We start from the raw sequence: 19,446 nt of genomic DNA on the forward strand, positions 1-19,446 counted from the left end.
AGTCTTTTTTACCAAGAAAGTCTGATGCCATGTGAGTAGTGAAAATGGATTCTGCAGATTTTTCTTTTATTTGGGCATTTTGTCCTATAACATCTGCCCAAACCCATGTCTGAAGCACCTAGTCGAGTACGTGTACATGTGTTATCGCAGGAGCTTTGTAACTTTGCTGTGCCGTAGAGGTACCTGCTTTCCGCCTAGCTTTCTATTTTACCTTGTTTATGCTTCTAGGAACGTGTCCCAAACTACAGCGTTATTTTTGGAGGGAATCCCCCTTGTTTATTGCTCTTTTGCTAGGAATGCTGGATTTCTGGGAGCACGTTGGCCCACCTTCAATGGGATAGGCAGATGGTTATCAAATGCTGTCTTGTAGCCTGGCAGTTATAGCATTTACTCTAAGAGGGGCACTTGGGATAGTGTTGTGACACTGAGCCATGCCTCTGGCATGTAAACAGCAAAGTTCGGGTGGTCTGTTGTAGTCGGCATTTCCTATTCCCTAGCTCTAGGTCGCTCCTAACATGTTTTCAGAGGTCTGTGTTCTTGGGATGCACTTGCCTCGGGAGTTGGGCATTGCCTTTCACAAGCACCCCACTCGTCCAGGTAACTGTATGGAAAGAGGAGAAATACAGTATCAGTGCCCTGAACCACTCATGCAGTGCATAGTTCCTAATTATTTGGCATGACAGCAACTATATTGAAGGTGTCAGAGTGGACCCTAGATATCAATTTCAACATTTGTTCATGTTATGAAGTGGCCAGATGGTTATTTTCTGTATCAGTGGTTAAACAAAGATTTACTAAACTGGGGATTTTTTTTTTTTAAAGAAATCACTCCTTACACAGATACTGGAGCAGGCTAACCATTGCAGAACATCTCCATTTGTCAGTAAGCTTTTGCAAACACCAAAATATCCCTGCCTAGTGTTTGTGGAGATATTGTGAAAGCAGACAGTCAGTGTTGCATGATCCAGAAAAAGAACCAGCTATTAAACTGATTTCCAGTTTTACCTTAACAATAGTTATTTTATCCCATTTTCCCCAAATTCTCATAAATTTTGAAAAAGGGAGGGATGGAGTCCTTAAAGCTCAATGGGAGGAATTTTTGTATTTTTTCATACCTACCTCTTTGCAATAGCAGGGCCTAGCTCATGTAGTTAAAGGAACACTGTAAATTCTGAGAGGCACTTTTCAAATACAGAGACATCCCTTTGTCCTCATCATCCTCATCCCTGTTGTGCTGGAACATAGTGATGTGAAAAATGGTGAGATGTAGTTGCATAACTCTGAAAGTTCGCGTGTATTCCTTCAAAAGGAACAAGAAAGAATAATTCCTCTGAACAAAATGTTCAGACTTTACAATGCCATATTTTGTGACAGAAGCAAATTTAATTTTCTCTCTCTGCCTTTTGTTGTTTTTTTTTTTTTTTTCTTTCTCCACTGTAGACTATAACTAATCAGAAGGTATTTCAGGTTAGAGTATTTTTAGACTGGAGCAGTATTTTTGGGGCAGGTGTCTGTTCTCACTGGCACAACAGTAGTGAGCGTTCAAAGAATTAGCTGTCTTGTGAATGCTCAGAGTCCAAAGAAAGGGAGAAGGAAAAAGCTAAACTCAAGATTAGAATGATTGACAAGATCTCTTTACCCTTTTTAAGAACATGGAGATTTTTGCTTCACTTAGATTACTCAGTGCAGAACTGAAATGCAGTTCTTCTGAAGTCTAGGTTTCTAACATTTTCTTACAAGCTTGCTTTCTTTTGTCTTTTTTTAGGGCAAATTTTTAAAAGTCCATGTCTTGGACAGTAGGCCTCATTTGAAAGCTTCCTTCTGTTTTTTGGAGAGTTCCCTCCATGTCTCTTGACACTCAGAGAAAAATGAGGACTTGAAAGTGATCTCTGGTCTGTCAGTTTGGAAGGCACACAGCAGCATTAAAATGTTACAGGATAGCTTTATAGTCAACAGGAGGACACAACTAAAAAGGCCCATTGGAGCCTACATACAAGAGCTTTGGAGTAATTTGAGGAATTTATGTTAGACTGTCATGCCAAAGTCTCCTAGTCTTACCTTGTCTTCTGGGCAGATGTGCCTTCTCTCCAGCTGAACAGCTGATCATCTGCCAATCAAAAGTTTGTGGGGGATTTTTGGTCAAACCATGATAGGATTTTGAGAAGTTCACTCAATTTGATGACTACCTATTAGTGAGAGATTCTGATCTAGCATCTATGGGCCTTGGGGAATGCAAGTTTGTTTCACTTGCTAAAGAAAGTAAAAAAAAAAAAAAAAAAAAGAAAATTGTATTGTACAATTTCCTTTTACTGTCATCCACATGGAAAACAGGGGACTACCCTCATCCATATTTATACCAAAAATGTTCAACATGCCACCATGCTACTAATCTCCTTGCATTTTTTTTCCAAACCTCATTCTCACCCAAGATGAAAGTATATTCCATTTACTAGACTTGTGTTGTGAGCTTTTATTTTTTCCTATTTTTGATAGAACTATGGGATTTAGTAAGTCAGGAAGACTTTTTGTACATTTGAGGATCAGCATAAAGAAAATGCTATTTCCACTTGGTGCTATTTCAGTGGATTAGGCAGTGCATCCAAACATACATACTAGCTTGAGTGATAAAACCTCAAGGTCTCATAGCCCTTCTGGAACTGTGATAGCTTCCTTGATGCTACCATGTTCTTGCACATGTTTTTCATCATGGCACTCTTGACGTAAACATCCCATACTCTGTGTGATAGGAATTCCGCAATCATCTTGTCATGATTCATTATCTAGACAGCACTAATGGAAAGGAAATGAAGAGTCCACTTCAAAAAAAAAAAAAGAAAAAAGCTAGAGTACAGTACCATACCGTGGTTCTTAAGTGTACTGTATTTGTGTAAACTCCCAAGTTCAGCTTTCAGTGGCTTCTTGAGTTTAGCAAAAGACATGAAAGTAATAGCTCTGATGGCCCACTTATAGCTACAGCGCTGCAGAAAATTACTCAGGGAAGTCTGTTGGTTACTGTGTCTCAGAAGATTCCCAATGCTCCTTTGGAACACAACACATCCTCTAGTGGGACTATTCAGATGGATTGTTCAAAAAACCACAGCAGTTTATAACTGTAGCCCATGTACATAATATTTCAACTCATATTTTATATGATTCACATCTGTTGTTTTGTCAGTTTTAACTGATTTAATCTAGGTGCTCTGTTTTATTTAAAGGATGTAATTTTTTATATTTAGCTCTATAACTAATGTCTGTGAGTGTTTTCAAAAGTGTTTCTTGACCATATTGATGCTTTCCAATGTACAGTGTTTAAAAAATTTGGCCTGAAAGTCGAATTCTCCTGTCTAAGCCAGATCTTCTGCATGTGTTAAGGTAATAATCGTACAATAAAAGTAGATTATAACATGTATATGAGAAGCATCAGGGACGAAGTTATTTACTTTAGTGAGAGCAGCTGTAATTTTAAACAAACATTGATTTGTCTCTGTATATGATGTATATATAGACATATATACATTTCTTATCCTGTTCTTTCCCATGCATTCTTCATTTTATTGCAGTCAAAAACTACAACTTACATATAGAAAAATATCGTCAGTGCTAGGTTCTTCTAGCAATTAGTTTCCAAAATACTTGCAGTTGCACCAGTGACAGAGGGTAATTAATTTGCTCATGCAGTTTCTTTCCTTCTTTTCATAGTGCTAAGGCTCCTCCATCTGCCACCACATGTCTTTCTGCCTGACTGAGATGTTTCTGTGGTCTTTGAAGACTAACTTACATGTTAGAGGTGAGCTGTTACCTGCTACTAAAACAAAACAGCAAAGTCTGAACTTGGTCAGTTCTTTGCTTATCTCATCATAGAACTGGTACATCCTTTCAAGTAAAAAATGTTAAGATTATGTTTGATTGGTTGCGTTTTCCTTTTTAGGAAGCTATGCCCTACTTGACTGCAAGCTTCAGTTTAATGACTAGTTTGGATGAGTGAGGATCTGTAGTCAAATGATTTGCAGAGGCATTGTGATTTGTACTTAGCATGAAAACAAAAAATTACTGCATGTTCTGGGTATTTTGCATGATTACTTGAAATTTTGTACTTACAAGATATATTTATCTTACTAATTGATTGTTCCAGGAGCCACATGTACCTTCATTCAACTTGCCTTGCTATTGCTAAAATATAATACTAAACAAAACCCTCACTGGTTTATAAGTGGACCGTATAAAAATATTTATTTATTTATTTACGACATTATTACGATCTTTTTAAATTTAATTATTTACGACACCATGCAACTTGTAGTGTACAATACTTTTGTTGAAATATTATTTTGAATATTATTGACAATTCAACTGAATATGAATGAATATTCAGTTGAATGTTATTACTCAAATATTAACTGTATCTTGGCATCCCATCTTTGTGTGAGAACTATAACAACAAGATTAAAAAGTCAAAAGCTGTATTTCATAGAAAAGTCTGATGGTTTAAGTAAACACATAGTTGTGATTTATTGTAGTTCAAGGTGTACTGTGGCCTGTTGTGCCTATTTTCTGCCTTTGACCTTCTCGCTTCCTCTCTGTCCATTTATTTGTTGCCTACAAGCCTAATTCTAAAATTCTGAGGCAGAAGGGACTGCTGCATTGTTTTAAAAGCTGCCTGCCATTCCAGTGCCTTCCTACATGTAGGGAATTTCTCCCCATGATATATCCCTGTCTGAGTTTAGAAGTAGACAGATGCAGTGTCAAACTAATTATTTGAAAATAATGCAACTTCAAACCACGCTTAGATATGCTTGGTGGAGCTTGCCGTGGCACACCTAAGTATTTACTAGTCAGCCACATCAGGAGCTGGCTGGTGTGGCTTGCAGTCCCAATGTACCTGAAACATCCAAATTTCTTTGCCATGGGAACAATACCTATAGATAAAGAATATTGAATCATTTGAAAGGGCAGCCTTTAAAAAATCCTGTTGTCTTTAGCTCAGCTTTGCCAGCCATCAGAAAATATTTTAAGTTATTCTGAGGTACACTTTTCACCATGATACTTTGCATGTCGGCAGCTGGAAGAGAATCAGAGTGTATGTGAAGGAAATGACAGCTCCAAATAAATATAAGTACCTGCCACATTCTCCTTCAGCCCTTGCTTGCTGGTTCTGGAAATTCCTGCTGGTATTCAGACTATATGCTGTAGTTTTTCCACTGTGGCTTGTGTTTTAATCCCTAATGCTTTGCTCCAGCTAGCAAAAATGGAGATGCTGTACTTTGCTTGCTAAGTTGTGTTTTGTTTCCCGTGTCACATCTGTAATTAAATATATTTGCATTCCATTTTATAGATGAAGATATTGGGATCCACCAGTACTATGACAAGAACGAACCAGGTAAAATACAAATAACCACAACTAAAACTAAACAAAACTTCCAGATGTTCAATCTTTGACACCGCCTGCTTGCTCTGAAAAACGCAACTTTGAATTTCATGTTGACGTGTGCCTCTATTTCTGAGTGAGGAAGCACAGGAAGAGATCATCTCTCCCGAGTTACGTCGGAGTATTTTAAAACTTTTTATCCCACGGAGGCAAAAAAAAAAAAGGAAAAATATCGACACGAACGCAACCTTTACGTTATTAGAAACCTTAGTGGGGTTTCAGGCTCTCAGTTCTTGCGTGTTACCTTATGTGGGATGCGCTGCTCGCCCTCCCCGCCCGCCGCAGGACGCCGGGGATGGGTGTTCGCTGGCGCCCCAGCAGAGGGCGCCCTCGCCGCGCGGGAGCGCCGGCCCCCGCGGCCCTGCCCGCGGCCTGCGCGGAGCCGAAGGGCCGCCCTCTGGGTCCCGTTCATCCCGGGAGTTTCACCGAAAGGTCTGTCCGGGCGAGAGGTGCTGCCTCTCTGCGGCCGCGCTGGGAGGAGGTCGGGCCGGGCCCCCTCGGCTTGGGCCGACTCGGCCACTCCGCCGGCCGGCCCGCAGCTCGCTTCGCTCCCTGCCGGAGCCACCTGTTGTTGGGCCGCAGCAGCCTTTCTTTCACTGCACATTTGAGATATCTGTTTTACGGGGTGAAAACACCAGGGCTGTCTTGATTTTTCGTAAATTTCTGTGTTTTAACAAACTGCATGAACCTGCTCGCCAATATTCGCATTTGCTGACAGCAGTTGTCAGGATTAGCATTCATCTTTTCATCCTTTCTTTCCTTTAGCATCACAGGTAAAGCGCAGTTACCGAGAAGAGAAGCAAAAGCTAGCAGAATGTAAGGGCGTTTCCTGAGTGTCTTGTTACACTAAGACCCAATTATTAATTTGGGTTGGTGATGCCCCTGGAAAAGCATTAAAATAACCTCAGGCTGTTTCCAGCGTAACTTTCTGCATGTGCCGTCTAAGACAGACGGTCACAGAACTATACAGCACAAAACAATTGAAAAGTTGTAATTATTCCTTCCTGGTATACTTGCAATCTGTTTTTCTCTGCATCACTAAGCATGGTGGTGTGTATTGCTTCTCAAATCCATTGTCAAGAGGAGTTGCAAAAATAATCACAAACCAGATTTTTGCTTATGAAATTTACTCAGCAATGAGTATGCTGAGTAAATCAGTATGAAATTTTACTGAGCAATACACATTTTCCCAATCAGCTCTTGAATTGAAATACTGACTGCCTCAAAACTGAGAATTATAACTAAAATACTTCCAGCCACAATCAAATTCCAGGTTAATCATCAGCTGCCTTCACAGAGTGCTTTTAGCTTTGGAAGATTCACAGTGTTCCTGCATTATCTGGTTAAAAGCAATTTCAGTTTATGCAATCACACAGCAGCAATGTGACAGTTAAAGATTTTTGTATTAGTACAACTTCTCTTTAGCTCAAGTTTTACAACTCCTGCATAGTTATTATTGCTCAGAGCATTCATTAATGTTCAAACATTATTACATGACAACTCTGAATAATCTAATTGATTTTTAAGCGACTTCACAAAGTAGTATGTATGCTGTAAGAATTGCCTTAACATTTTATCTTATCATAGTGAAAATTCACGTGCGTTTGAAGGCAAAATGTGTTCTGGAAGGATAAGTTATTTGCAACACCACAAGGTGTGTTTGGAGCAGGTTGAAGCCCCATTGGGGATGGGTATAAAGGTGCACGCAGCCACGTGGTAGATCTACACCCGCTGTGGAGGGTGTGTGTCAGTCAGAATCAATACAGCTCTGTAAAGGTGGGGAGGTGAGAAAGTGTTACGAGTAGGGAGGAGCGTAATGGATTTACATCCCTCGTGCTCTGTGTAGCATTGTCTTACAGGCACTGCCTGTATGAAGAGAGAAGCAGACCCAGATAAACCCCGTTATGCAGAGGCCCAAACTCTTGTCTTTCATATGCATGACATGTGAAAGGAACACAAACTACTGCCCCTTGTTGCTGTAAATAGAGGGATAGCCTAGGCACAAAGCACTGTATGGCTCATTTCTTAAAGAGGGGCACTGGGTAAGTTTATTCACAGCTGCTGATTTGTATATATAGTTTGGTATCTGTACAGGCAATTTCCCATCTTGCATATATGGATAAATATTCCAGTATTTATGAAGGCACCCATTGAAAATGCGATCTTACATGCCTAATTAATATTATCATAACAGTTCCACCAACACTGGCTTCAGTCCAATGAAATACAAAGAGAAGTTGTATGTTGTTATGCTCTTTTGTTGCTATATGAAATCCTTCATTTTTTCACTCTATAGCACTTCTATTGTAAGCTCCTTTTTTCAGGGAGGTTTAAACACAACTGTTAAGTCATTTAGCCTGGAAGTTGGCATACAAACTGACAGCTCAGAGCTCAAAACTTTTCATCAGGTTGCCTTTAAATGGGCTAGGTTTTAAAATGACAATGTGTTCTAGTTTCTCATGGTTTTTATTGTATACTTATGAACAGAAAACTCCTCACTTTTAAATGATGAGATTTCACAAGTTGTTAGAGCCTGATGCTCAGCCATGAAATAAGCCAATTACTAAGAGGAAGCTTTGCCTTCTGGTTTCAGGATTAATGTATCGGGCCAGAATTTTCACAATACTTTGCTAAACATTAATAAATTTGTTAAAGGACTGTAGCATCATGCAGTTTCTCGTGTGCTTGACTTTACGGATTCTCCAGACCAAATTTTCAAGAACAAATCCTATAAGTAACTATAGTCCATAATACAAGTTATGGTGTTCATGGTTACCTGTTGTTAATACCTCTATATATGCATATATTCATGCATATATGTTTTGCAGACACGTTAGTGCCTGATTTTTCAAATTAGACAATGAAATGCTAGTTCAAAAGAGTAGTATCTGTTTAGGATTTGATAACTTGAATCTGAGTTAACAGATTGAATGTGAGATGCTTTCTCATTGCAAGTGCTTAGCAGCTGGGTAAGATACTACATCCTGAGAGCTTTGTACACAATTGCCATGGTGAAGTCATTGTGAGTGTGGATATTTCATGCTAACTGTTCCTACGACAAGGCCTTTCAAAAGGATATCATTTGACAATACAAACCAATAGAAATCATAGCCATTTCCTTCCAATTATAGATAAGTTTTATGTTTGAGGTAACTCTTAGAAATCTTAGTTTTGTGTTCCCACAGAAAAGGAAGCTAACTTGAAGAACTTTTTTTTTATTATTACATTTAAGTGTGTGTTTGTACACACACACATACATATATATACACACACATATATATACAGTTGCCTATATATACACATTTCTCTATCTTCTTTTTTTTTTTTTTTTAACTTTTATTTGCCAGCTCGAGATTATCCGTGGATACTGAAAAACAAGCGACCAGACAAACTGCGAGATACTCTGAAGGAGGTAGAGGTATGTTCCAGAAAGTTTCAAGCACAGCAACATAATCTGGATTTCAAACCTCTTTCAACAACTTTAATTTTCATAAAGATCCAACTCTCCCAGTGACGATAAATGTCTTTTTGTCCGGCGGGCTGTTCTAAAACAGCTGCATCTTTGTGTGGCATGCTTCATCTATAAACTTGAAAATCAGAAGTATGTTAACCAATAGTGACAGTGTGTACTGCTAACTCTGCTCTCTGTTTTCTGTTGGCCTTTAGGACTTAATGCAAAATGGTCAATGTGTGCTGAGCAAATGGAAGAACAAACATATCTGTCAGGTAAAATGTTTTGACAAGCTCTTGCAATGTTCAGTCAGTGCCAAACAGCCATTCAGTGATTGATGCAAGTGTGTTAAAAAACTAACGCAGAAAATCATTGGGTTTTTTTAATGTGTGGACTCTTATTAACTAGACTGTGTTTATTTACATTTCTAACCTGAAATAGTTGCTACAAAACAAAAATACAGTTGTTATCAACAAGAAAAATCACATTAAAAGGCCCTACTTCTGTGAGATGATTATTATTTGGGAAAACTGAAAGTATCCTGTACCTCAAAATAGCAGGCTAAGGGAGCAGTTAAAATATATAGACAAGTCTGGAATCTGTGTTATATTACATTTTTATATCTAATTATTTACGTCTATCACAAATCTTTTTGTGCTTGCATAATATGGGAGGGAAACTATAAACCAGCTAGATCGTTAACCAAGTTATGGAGCAAAAGGTGCTGTGACGTGGCATGCTGTAGCTATGTTCTCTATGTAAGCTCCACATATTGTATACAAGAAACAGCTTTTCACATCCTCTTTAACACAGAACAGTAGAGTAGGTGGGAGAGCTGAATATGCTCTAGCTCCTTAATCATGGGCTTATTCTGAAAAACATATATAATGTATTTTATAAGTTTCTGCAGTCTTCGTTGTTCGTGAGGAATGTGCATCATATTTGAAACTGCTGTGGTGTCGAGAATACTTGTAAATGTTACTAGTACTGTTTAAAAAAAGAAATTTTGTGTTCTAACTTTTATGCTTTTTGAGATTCGTAATTTTTTTCTTCTAGTTTGAGTAGTTCCAAATGTGTGTCAGCAGGATGAATATTAAATATTCAAACATTATTCAGCTGAAATGCAGAAATGGCTTTAAGAATAGCAAAATTTTTCAATACCTGACATGCCAAATAGCATAGTCTTTTTGTATCAATGACGAAGATGTGATTGACTAAGCTTCATTTGCCTATCAGATCTTATCGCTAGTAAATGTATATCATTTGGATACAGATTACATAGTATATATCTGTGAATGTTAATCTTCTAGAACTGATTTGAATATTAATTGCATGCTAATTTAGAGGACTTTTTTGTTCTTCTGTTATTATTGCTCTGATTAGGAGAGGAATTTGGTTAAGAAATACTGAGTCAATTAGCCATGAGTGTATTCATCTACTTCCCAGTTTGCTGTCTCTTCATTTGCTTTCCTCATCCAATCTCCCTCTATCATTTTCCTTCCCGTCCCATCTATCTGCATCCACCTGCATGCCTTACCAATACATAAGTGTCATCCTGCCTTTATAACACCTTTGGTTGACTATCACTTCTGTATAAAATTTCTTTTTTTTTTATTTAACGTCCTCTGGAGTAGTTTCAGGCTTACAGAAACAAAAAGGAGACAAATACTATTTTACTTATTTCTTGTACGAGATTGGAAAGAATGGAGATGGATGTTTTTATCTTAGTATATTAGGTCTGGCTCTATATTGGATCAAATCATGTAAAGGGGAAGCTTGGTAACTCGAGTGGTTTTTTAGGGGTTTTTAGATGGCTTGTATAGCCAGAGTATAAGTGATAGTATAGCTTATAACATAGCCAGAGTTAAAGTTATAGATAAAAATCATGGTCATTTCTCTGTCCTTAAATTCTGCTTTTGGTTTCTCAATCACAAAACAATTTATTTTTTTTATACAATACTGGCTGATAATTGAAATCTCCAACAGGGTTTAGAATCTTCTGCTGAAACAATTGTGTTATTCTGCTTTCTGTCTTCCTGAAAATATAAGTTCTCCAACAAATGAAAATAAAACAGAGAAAAATTAATAACTTGGGAGAGTCTAGAACAGAAAAGCTGTCTTCTGTCAATTTTTGTGTCAAATGGTTTGTTTTTCTGCTGCTCATCTGTCTTTGAGTATTTTGCAGGAATATCTGGACTCTTCCTTTTTTATACGAATGTTCTGAATCTTCTGGAGAAGATGTTGTACATTTATTGGTTTATTTCTAAGTAGGACACTAATTAACTGTTTCAGCAGAAAGTCCTTATCACACAACGGTGCGATCTATGTTGTAGCACTGCTGTATTCACATGCTGCTTTGGATGGATACCAGAGTATCTGCTAGTAGAAGAGGAGTAGTCTGTGTTTGCATTAACTTTCAAGTGTAATAAAAAGCAACATGTCAGACAAACAGCATGGAGAGCATGTAGTGAATTACTCTGACTGTCATAATTTCCAGTGATTTCGCTAAATCTGAATATATAGCTTAATTACAGCATTTTTTTTTGCTAGCTGTTTGTTTCTTAGTAGCAACACAATGTCAAATAAATTAATTTATAGAAATTAAAACATTTAACTCAAAAGCCATCACATTTTTCAATAAATGTTCTATGTATTTGAATCTGTCATATCTTTAGCTGAACCAGGAAGAATTCCCTATGTGTCATGATAACGATGTGCTCTCCAAAAACTCAATGGCTGTTGCACCTTTAGCAGGACAGAACAAACAGAAAAAAATCTGAAAGGTGACACAATGATAACAAGACTATCGTTTAAGAGTAGTATGATTTCCCTCAGATCTTGTAAAAAACAAGCATAGGACTGCTGCTAGTGTGCCTTCTGGAACCTAAACAACATCTAAACTATTCCTAATCCCTCACTGCTTCCTCCAGCACTTCCAGCTTCAAACTATCCCACAGGCAAAAATTGGGGGCTATAAATTCAAACATATGTCTGCTAAAAATGAGTGTGCTGTCAGGTTAACCGTTTGTGTGCAAATGACCAATTAGACTTCATGCATATGCCTTAATGAAAAATGTAGTTAGTTTGCATGCAGATTACTTTGTCCATTGTATGAATGTGCTTCTCGGAATTGGCTCTTCTGTATGAGTTTGCCTAGAACTGCTGTAGTGCTGGCCCAGCTTTCTACCTTTCTTAATGTTTCATTTCAAGCATCAGAATTTCTCCTATTACTTTTTTTTATACAATCAGTGCATTAGAAGTTTTGTGTTTACTTCCTTGTCCATTGCCAAAAAAAGTCCGTTGGCCTTTATTTTTGCAGGCCTAAGGATTCATTTTAGTACTGCTTAGAGCTTCTGAAATAGATGAGGTGCCAGTTCATGTAAGCATAACCTAGACTGTACAGGGATTTTTGTCAAGGAGCTTGCACTCCTACTTAAAAGAGCTCAGTTGAGCCCTAAAGGACCAAGGCCTTGTCTTTAGCTTTGTTCCTACTCGTGTGATCGGATGTGAATGCACACCATTTCTGTACGGTACTTCTGAACCCCAGCTCTGATGACCTGTGATGAGTTGCTGAAATAATCCTGTAAACTTCAGTTAGTTGACGTCAAAGGAAAATTAATAGACCATAAAAAGACAAGAAATCTTTACAATAAAATGCCACTGTATTGTTTATAATTAAATAAACAATTTACTCCTTGGCTTTCTCTGCCAAGGAGTAATAAACTGAGGAATTAATTTTATCAATATTCTTGAGTTTACTCAACTCAGCTCTGGCTGTTTCCCTTCCTCTTGGTCTCCTTCTCTAATTCTTTGGAATGCTTTTAAGTTTTGCCACAAAATCATTAACTCAATCCTATGAAATGATGCCATTGTTTCAGGTATGGTTTTATAATATAAGGTAGTAAAATTAATGAGATCTAGCTGAAATATTTCATTTCCAACCTTTTTTGGTTTAATGTTCGCATTACCATGTAGAATTAAACACATGCCAACACTGTTATATTGTATAAAAGCCAAGCACTAGCTGTGAATCATGTCTGCTACCTGCTAATGAAAAAGATTTATGTATTCTTTGCTAAATTACTTTGATTTTATTTAAATTGATTTGTGTTGCTATTTGCATATGTATATGAATGGTTTTTATGTTACTGCAATTGACAGAACTGGATTCTGAATTGAGATACACAGCAATATTTGCTGCCATGGCTTGTTATATCAGCTACAGTGCCCATAAGCAAACTGATTTAGCAAGATATGTGGTGACATACGGTAGCGCATCTCATACCAAAATGAAGACATTCTGGCTAGAATACATTAGAAGCTAGTACCCATCACCAGTTATTAAGAGGAACACTGCCTTCATATTAAATTCCTTTGGTTGCTTTTGATCGCAACCATTAAGGTGTTGTGTGGTTTTAGATATTTGGAGCTAGAAGTACAAATGCATCGATTATTGTGAAACAGCAACATGTAACAACAGTAACTTCACCTGAAATAAGGCATGCAACAGAGTAATTATGGTAGGGTGGCTAAGAAAGCAGTCTGGAATGAAGAGGTGGGGAAAAACCCTGGGAACCTGCTTGAACAAGAAATGCTTTGCAATTCTCTTCTCCTTTTGCATATTCCTTTGTTAGTTGGGCTCTGGAAGGGAAAACAGTTTGCAGCAATATTTTTTACAGGCATATTTTCCTTCTCATCCAATTTTAATCAGATAGAAGCAAATCCTGGCTTTGCTTTGCAGGTATCTTTTTAGGTAGAAGGGTCGATAAGCAGCTAAGCTGCATGAATGAGGAGTCCAGGGCTAGGGCTTCCGAGGATAAAGGAATCTGCTTAAGTACATGCTTAAGTTCTACCAAAGTCGGTTAAGTCATGAACCTGTACTTAAGTCCTTCGCTTAATAAAAAGTAACTCAAATACATGTTGGAGCGCTTTGCTATTGGGGAAGGGAAGGACTAAGTCTTCCCCTGAGTGTCCTCTGCTCCTCCTTATGTCTTTCTTGCTCATTGGAGAGCCATTTTTGGCACACAAAGTACATGATTCTTTCTGTCGAACTCTTCACATTCAACTCCTCAGTAACAAGGCAATTAAGTGGCCCTTCCTTCCCAGAACGTAGAATGACCAGATGCACAAACATTTTACTCTGACTACATTCAAGTACTATAAAGGCTATGCCTGTTCTTCCAATAGGTGTGGAGTCATGCTTTCATATTTTGTTTAGGAACACCTTGGGACTGTTAAAGCTGTAAAGATGACTATTCTGATTTCTATTTTTCACATCATGGCTCTTCAGTCTAAAAAATTTGTGAAGTGTTTCATTACTCTGAGTTTCTTTCCCTAACTAGATATCTGTTAGATGGAATGACTTAGTGCCTTGTGTAAATAATGCCTCTTACCTTTTCTTTTATTCCTTAGCAATGATGGGCAATTCCCTTGAATGGTATGTTTTAGAGTTGGATCGTTGTATATCTGTGTTCAGGCCAAGTTTGTAGCCTTCCACATTTGCTCTACATTCATTTGTGCTTATGATTGGACTGCTCCCATCCCCCAAAATATGAGCTTAACAATGTAAGCTTATGTATAACAGCACCTAAATCTTATTGTCATCTAACAATCTTTGCATCGACAACACAGTGAGTAAGGAATTAAAATAGTGAAGTTTCAATTTGAGCACATAAATGTTTTTTCTTTTGCAGAATATTTTTGATGAAAGATAGTATAGAACCATAAAATCATTTAGGTTGGAAAAGGCCCTTAAGATCATTGAGCCCAACTGTTAACCTAACACTACCAAGTCCACCACTAAACCACATCCCTAAGCACCACATCTACTCTACACGTCTTTTAAATACCTCCAGGAATGGTGACTCAGCCACTTCCCTGCTTTATTTAAATACCTGCTTATATTTCATGGTAAGCTTTAAGAACTATTTTTTAAAAAGCCCCCATTCTAATCCAAAGGATTTTTAAAGGGAGCTAGAAGAAATACTGACCTTACATGGCCATATAGTCTGTAAGATCTCTGATTTATTTTTTTAATTTAGACTCTAAAGTTCCTAGAGGTAAGGACTTAAACCTGTGGACCACAGGTATGTTATCAACCATGGTAAGTTGTTATAGCAAAAATTGATTAAATTAAAATTTCAGTTTTGTGCATATATCTCAAACTTCTGTGGAGAATAATGGGAAAGAATATTTTACTGTAAAAATAGAGGGAGCGCAATGGGAGAAACAATAAAAGCCATGGAAATTATATTATTTTTATCTACTTTTTGTCATTCTATCACAACATACTGATTGCATAGAAGGAGATCTATGAAATATTGAAAATACATAGCATTGGTTTAATGACTAGTTTCATAGCTGTAAAGCAAAGCATACCCATCAGCACAATATTTTATATTTATATAAATGTCATCATACACTGGAGCAGTTTTCATAGATTTCTGTTCTAGCTCTGTAACAGATGTGGTTTGTGTCATTACCAGGAAAAGAACATATAGGCATAAAGTTAATTTACACCCTGAAACTTCTTTAACTGTTTAAGAGTTAAAGAATCCTAACCTTATTGGTTGCTCTCAAGCCAAGAGTTGGCAAGCATGGCTCTAAGCAATGTAGTGGATGGACACACTAGATGTCAGCAGAATGACAAGCATGTGGCCTTATTCCATAATGCAGTCATTCAAGATCATTGACCATCTACACATCAAAACACATTTTTTCCTTTGTTTTGCCTCTCCTCTTTACCTGGGTGGGTGGTATATATCCTTACTCTGTTAGGTAAACCTAGAGACTACAGACTTCTGGTTCACTTAGGTTTTTCTTCCAGGTTAACTCCAGCTTTCTCTTCTGATTTCCTATACCATTACAGTCACGTTTTCTAAGGGTTGTGAAAGACACAAGTTGGAGGGTTTATTTCTGTGACTGCACCAGAGCTCTCATGTTGGCACATAACACTGAAGGATTTGGGGTGCTTTACTCTTCTCTGGCAGGCTGATATTCATTCAGTAATTTAGACCTGATCTTTCTAGAGTATTTATGTAATAATACTTGATCATTGATGCATCATAGTTCGTCAGCTTCTGGGTTTCAGCCCTCACTTTGTCAACTAGGTTCTTTGGACAATTATAGCCAACCGTAGTCAAACCTTGCTCGACTTAACATTATCAAGTTGGAAATAAATTGTGATTTTTATCTAATCTAACTTCAATGTAAGGATATTGAAGTTTTGAAAGATTGTAATAAAAACTGTGTGAGTGTAACTGTGTCCAACATTTTTACTAGGGCAAAACCTTAAAGGACATCAGTCCTTTGAGGGCTGTCATTTCCCTATGACAGGGAATATTGAAACATTGACTATATATATTTATCAAATGAATGCATGATTAGACTTTGGCAGGATGGGAAATGATCGTTTGTTCTTAAAAATTCATCTCACATCACAGGTATTTTTTGTTTGTGTTTGACATCACTAGAATTTATTTTCAAACTACTGTGAATTGACAGGAAGATAGATTGGAAAAATGTTGGTTAAAGATATTAGTCAGGGCAAGAATGTAATTTATTGAAATATGCTTGTCCTGTTCTTTGCTACAGAGAGCACAGAGCTATAGTAATATAGCAAAATATGTGTAACCGTGAGTTGTCGTCGTTAAACTATTGGGAGCAGAGCATTGCACAGGAGGTAACCTCAATTAGATCACTACATTCCTATCCCTAGTACTTTTTGTTTATTATACATCCACTAGGTCTCACTGCAAGAAAGTTCACCTGACCTTTATGATGTGTGTTGTTCTAAAAAGTGTATTGCAACCATATTTGTCTCAGAGCTCTAGCATAAAACAAACAGATTTTTCTGCCAAATTCTACTGCAAGAGCGAGTATTTATCTAGTAGTAAGTTTTTTAAAAGCACAGAGATTTCTTTCAAAATCTGCAGTTAGGTAGAAGTAAAGAGCTGGAGTCCCAGATTTCTGGCCTTTGGTGAGCCCTCTGTAATCTTCTGCAACAGTCTTTCCACTGAGGATTCCTTCAGCAGAAAAGATTATTCAGCAAGTTTAGGGCTGGTTTAGCCTCTGCTGAACAAATAATTATTTTTTTTTTTTTACTGATTAGAGGATGATGAACCTAGCTGCCAGAATGAGTCCTTCAGAACTGCTGCTGTGTAGCAGGAATGAGAGCCAGCCTGAAACTTCCTCAACTTATACATTGAGGTCGTCTAGTCCTGGAGCTTGCAGGATCAGAGATGGCACTGGAAGATGAATTAAAATGCATTGTGTTTTCAGTACTGCGTGAGAAGATCTGCATGAGTACTGCATGAGTAGTGATTTTTCCTCCTGTTTCAAGGGGGAAAAATCGTCAAAGTTTCTGTAGAATCCAAGTTTGGCAATGAGTTAAACAATTAATATGGTCAATAATTTTGTTTATAAACCCCTAACTTTTTCTTAATAACACAGGAAAAGATAATACCTCCTTAATAAAGCTTTTGGTGTACTCCTACTACTGGAGTAACTTGTCAAAGTGAGGACAGCTCGTAATGGAGCAGGGAATTTTGTGGGGTTTATTTTCTGAATTTCTTTGCTGTGACAGTTGCATTCAGAAAATGACGACGTTTAATTATGCAAAAAGAAATGGTTTTCATAACTCCTCCCACTGAGCATTCTCTCTCTTATGTAAGATATGTCATCAGAAGGAGCTGATAAGTACCATGACTTAGTCTTCAAGATTATATGTATCAGTTAATTGAGATTAATTAGGCAGAAATATTCAGTTAACTCTGAAATAACCTCTGACTATTCTGTCCAATGGTTTAAATTCCTTCTTTCTAAGGGAGACATCTATACCCTTATGATAAGGAGTATGTGGATTTACTAGGAGCCCACAGCTATCACTGTGGTAGGATACCATTGTTTAATTTAAACAATAAATGAACAATCAGGAGTAGCAAGGATAGCAAAAAGGTGCTGGTTTTAGTCAGTGGTAATAATATAAAATTACATGATGCTCAACTTTGTATGTTTTTTCATGCAGGCTGTGCAGTTATTTTGTATAGAAAAAAAAACAGGTCCATGCATGATAGTGATCAGCATCATCTCTTTGCTCATACAGGACAGAATTTTGATGTCCATTTTCAACAAACTAATTCAGTACATTTTATGCAACATTTGGGGACTTAGCATGCATCTTCTTCAAGTGTTCAGCAAGTGTAATTCTTGTACCTGTGTGATTCAGTGTCGTATTACATCTCTCTCATTGAAACAGCTTTCAAAGGCATTATAAGACAACTTCACATCAACGATAAGCCTTTTTTGTAATTGTGAAAATTGGATTACTACATAATGGACAGCTGCTAATATGTACCTTGGAACATTTCACTTTATTAATGATTCTTGATGTCTTGTTTTCTCACTATTTGGATTTAGCTCCTCTTTCACTCAGGTATATTGGTGTCCCTAAGCCTTTCTGGGCCACAGCTGGAGAAAGTGGTGATTGACAAGACCCTGGTGGGGAAGCTCATCTCCGACACCATCAGTGATGGTAATTACACCCACGTGCAAATCAATTGCCTGCATTAACAATAGGGTAGAGAAACAGTGTGTCAACAGGTAGACTAATTATTGCCACTGGGGACTTGCAAACACAACAAGTAATTGCATGTAATGCCATAGTTACAACCCTCAGGACTAAGAACACTTAAGAATAATATTTAACATCAAAGTTTTCAGGCTTGTCAAATACTGAATGGGTTTCTAAAATTCAGTTTCTTACATGTTTTAATCGCTGTGAACATACCATTTGAACTTGTCGTGTTTATTTCATAAGTAGGAAAATGGGACAGAACCAAACATTAGCCAACTGATTAACTACATGGGATAGTTATTAAAATATTTACTTATTAGAAAAGGCTGCATAACATTAGTTATGTGGAGGTGTTCCGATTTAGTTTGTACATTTCCAGAATTTCACTACTGTTATTAACTAGTCACTGCCAAAAGTGAAGTTTTAGTTGAAAGCAGAAGAAAACTTCTGAAAACATACCTGTTTTCAGCAGCTTTATAGTACAACTATACCTTTCTCAGTGTTTCTCTACAGAGCTTCACTGAGAACTCAACCAGGTATCTTGGCATCTGCATGATCAAGAATATGGAATTTCAGTGCGAGCCAAATTACATGTGCATTGTCTTCCAAGTTCTAAAAAGTAGACTCAAATTACGTTCTTTTAATAAGAATATATGCTAGATTTATCTTTGATCTTTAATGGTTTATTTTCTTCCATACCCAAGCATCTATTGAATATTGGCCTGGTTATTTAGGCAACCTGCAATACTGTGTCTCTGTGATCTTTCTTACCAATATACTGTAGATTAATCTTGTAAAATAACATTAATGTACCTATGTTAGTAGAATCTATAATATCAAAAAATTTAACCTGAACCTCATTTTTTTATCAGCTAGTTACAGAGAGAACACAGAACACATTTAATGGCTTGACTCCTTTTTTCACTCTTCACCTGAGTTACCAGACTACCAATTCCATCTCAGATTTTTCTGCCCTCTGTTTCCAGAGGGAGGATT

The 19,446-nt window shown here is 37.3% G+C and overlaps 1 protein-coding gene across 1 annotated transcript in view; it reads left to right on the plus strand.

Annotated features, from left to right (window-relative positions):
* Nucleotides 1-3,726: 3,726 nt before the first annotated feature.
* The window catches only part of WDPCP (WD repeat containing planar cell polarity effector), a 105,281-nt gene continuing 89,561 nt past the window's right edge, over nt 3,727-19,446 (plus strand). Inside the window, exons 1-5 of the mRNA XM_086460867.1 lie at nt 3,727-3,787; nt 5,333-5,377; nt 8,773-8,843; nt 9,092-9,151; nt 18,294-18,408. Coding sequence (XP_086316993.1) covers nt 3,727-3,787; nt 5,333-5,377; nt 8,773-8,843; nt 9,092-9,151; nt 18,294-18,408 — 352 coding nt within the window. The remainder of the gene's footprint in view (nt 3,788-5,332; nt 5,378-8,772; nt 8,844-9,091; nt 9,152-18,293; nt 18,409-19,446) is intronic.

Source organism: Leptosomus discolor, chromosome 2, assembly GCF_034619465.1.
Source record: "Leptosomus discolor isolate bLepDis1 chromosome 2, bLepDis1.hap2, whole genome shotgun sequence".
Lineage (NCBI taxonomy): Eukaryota > Metazoa > Chordata > Aves > Leptosomiformes > Leptosomidae > Leptosomus > Leptosomus discolor.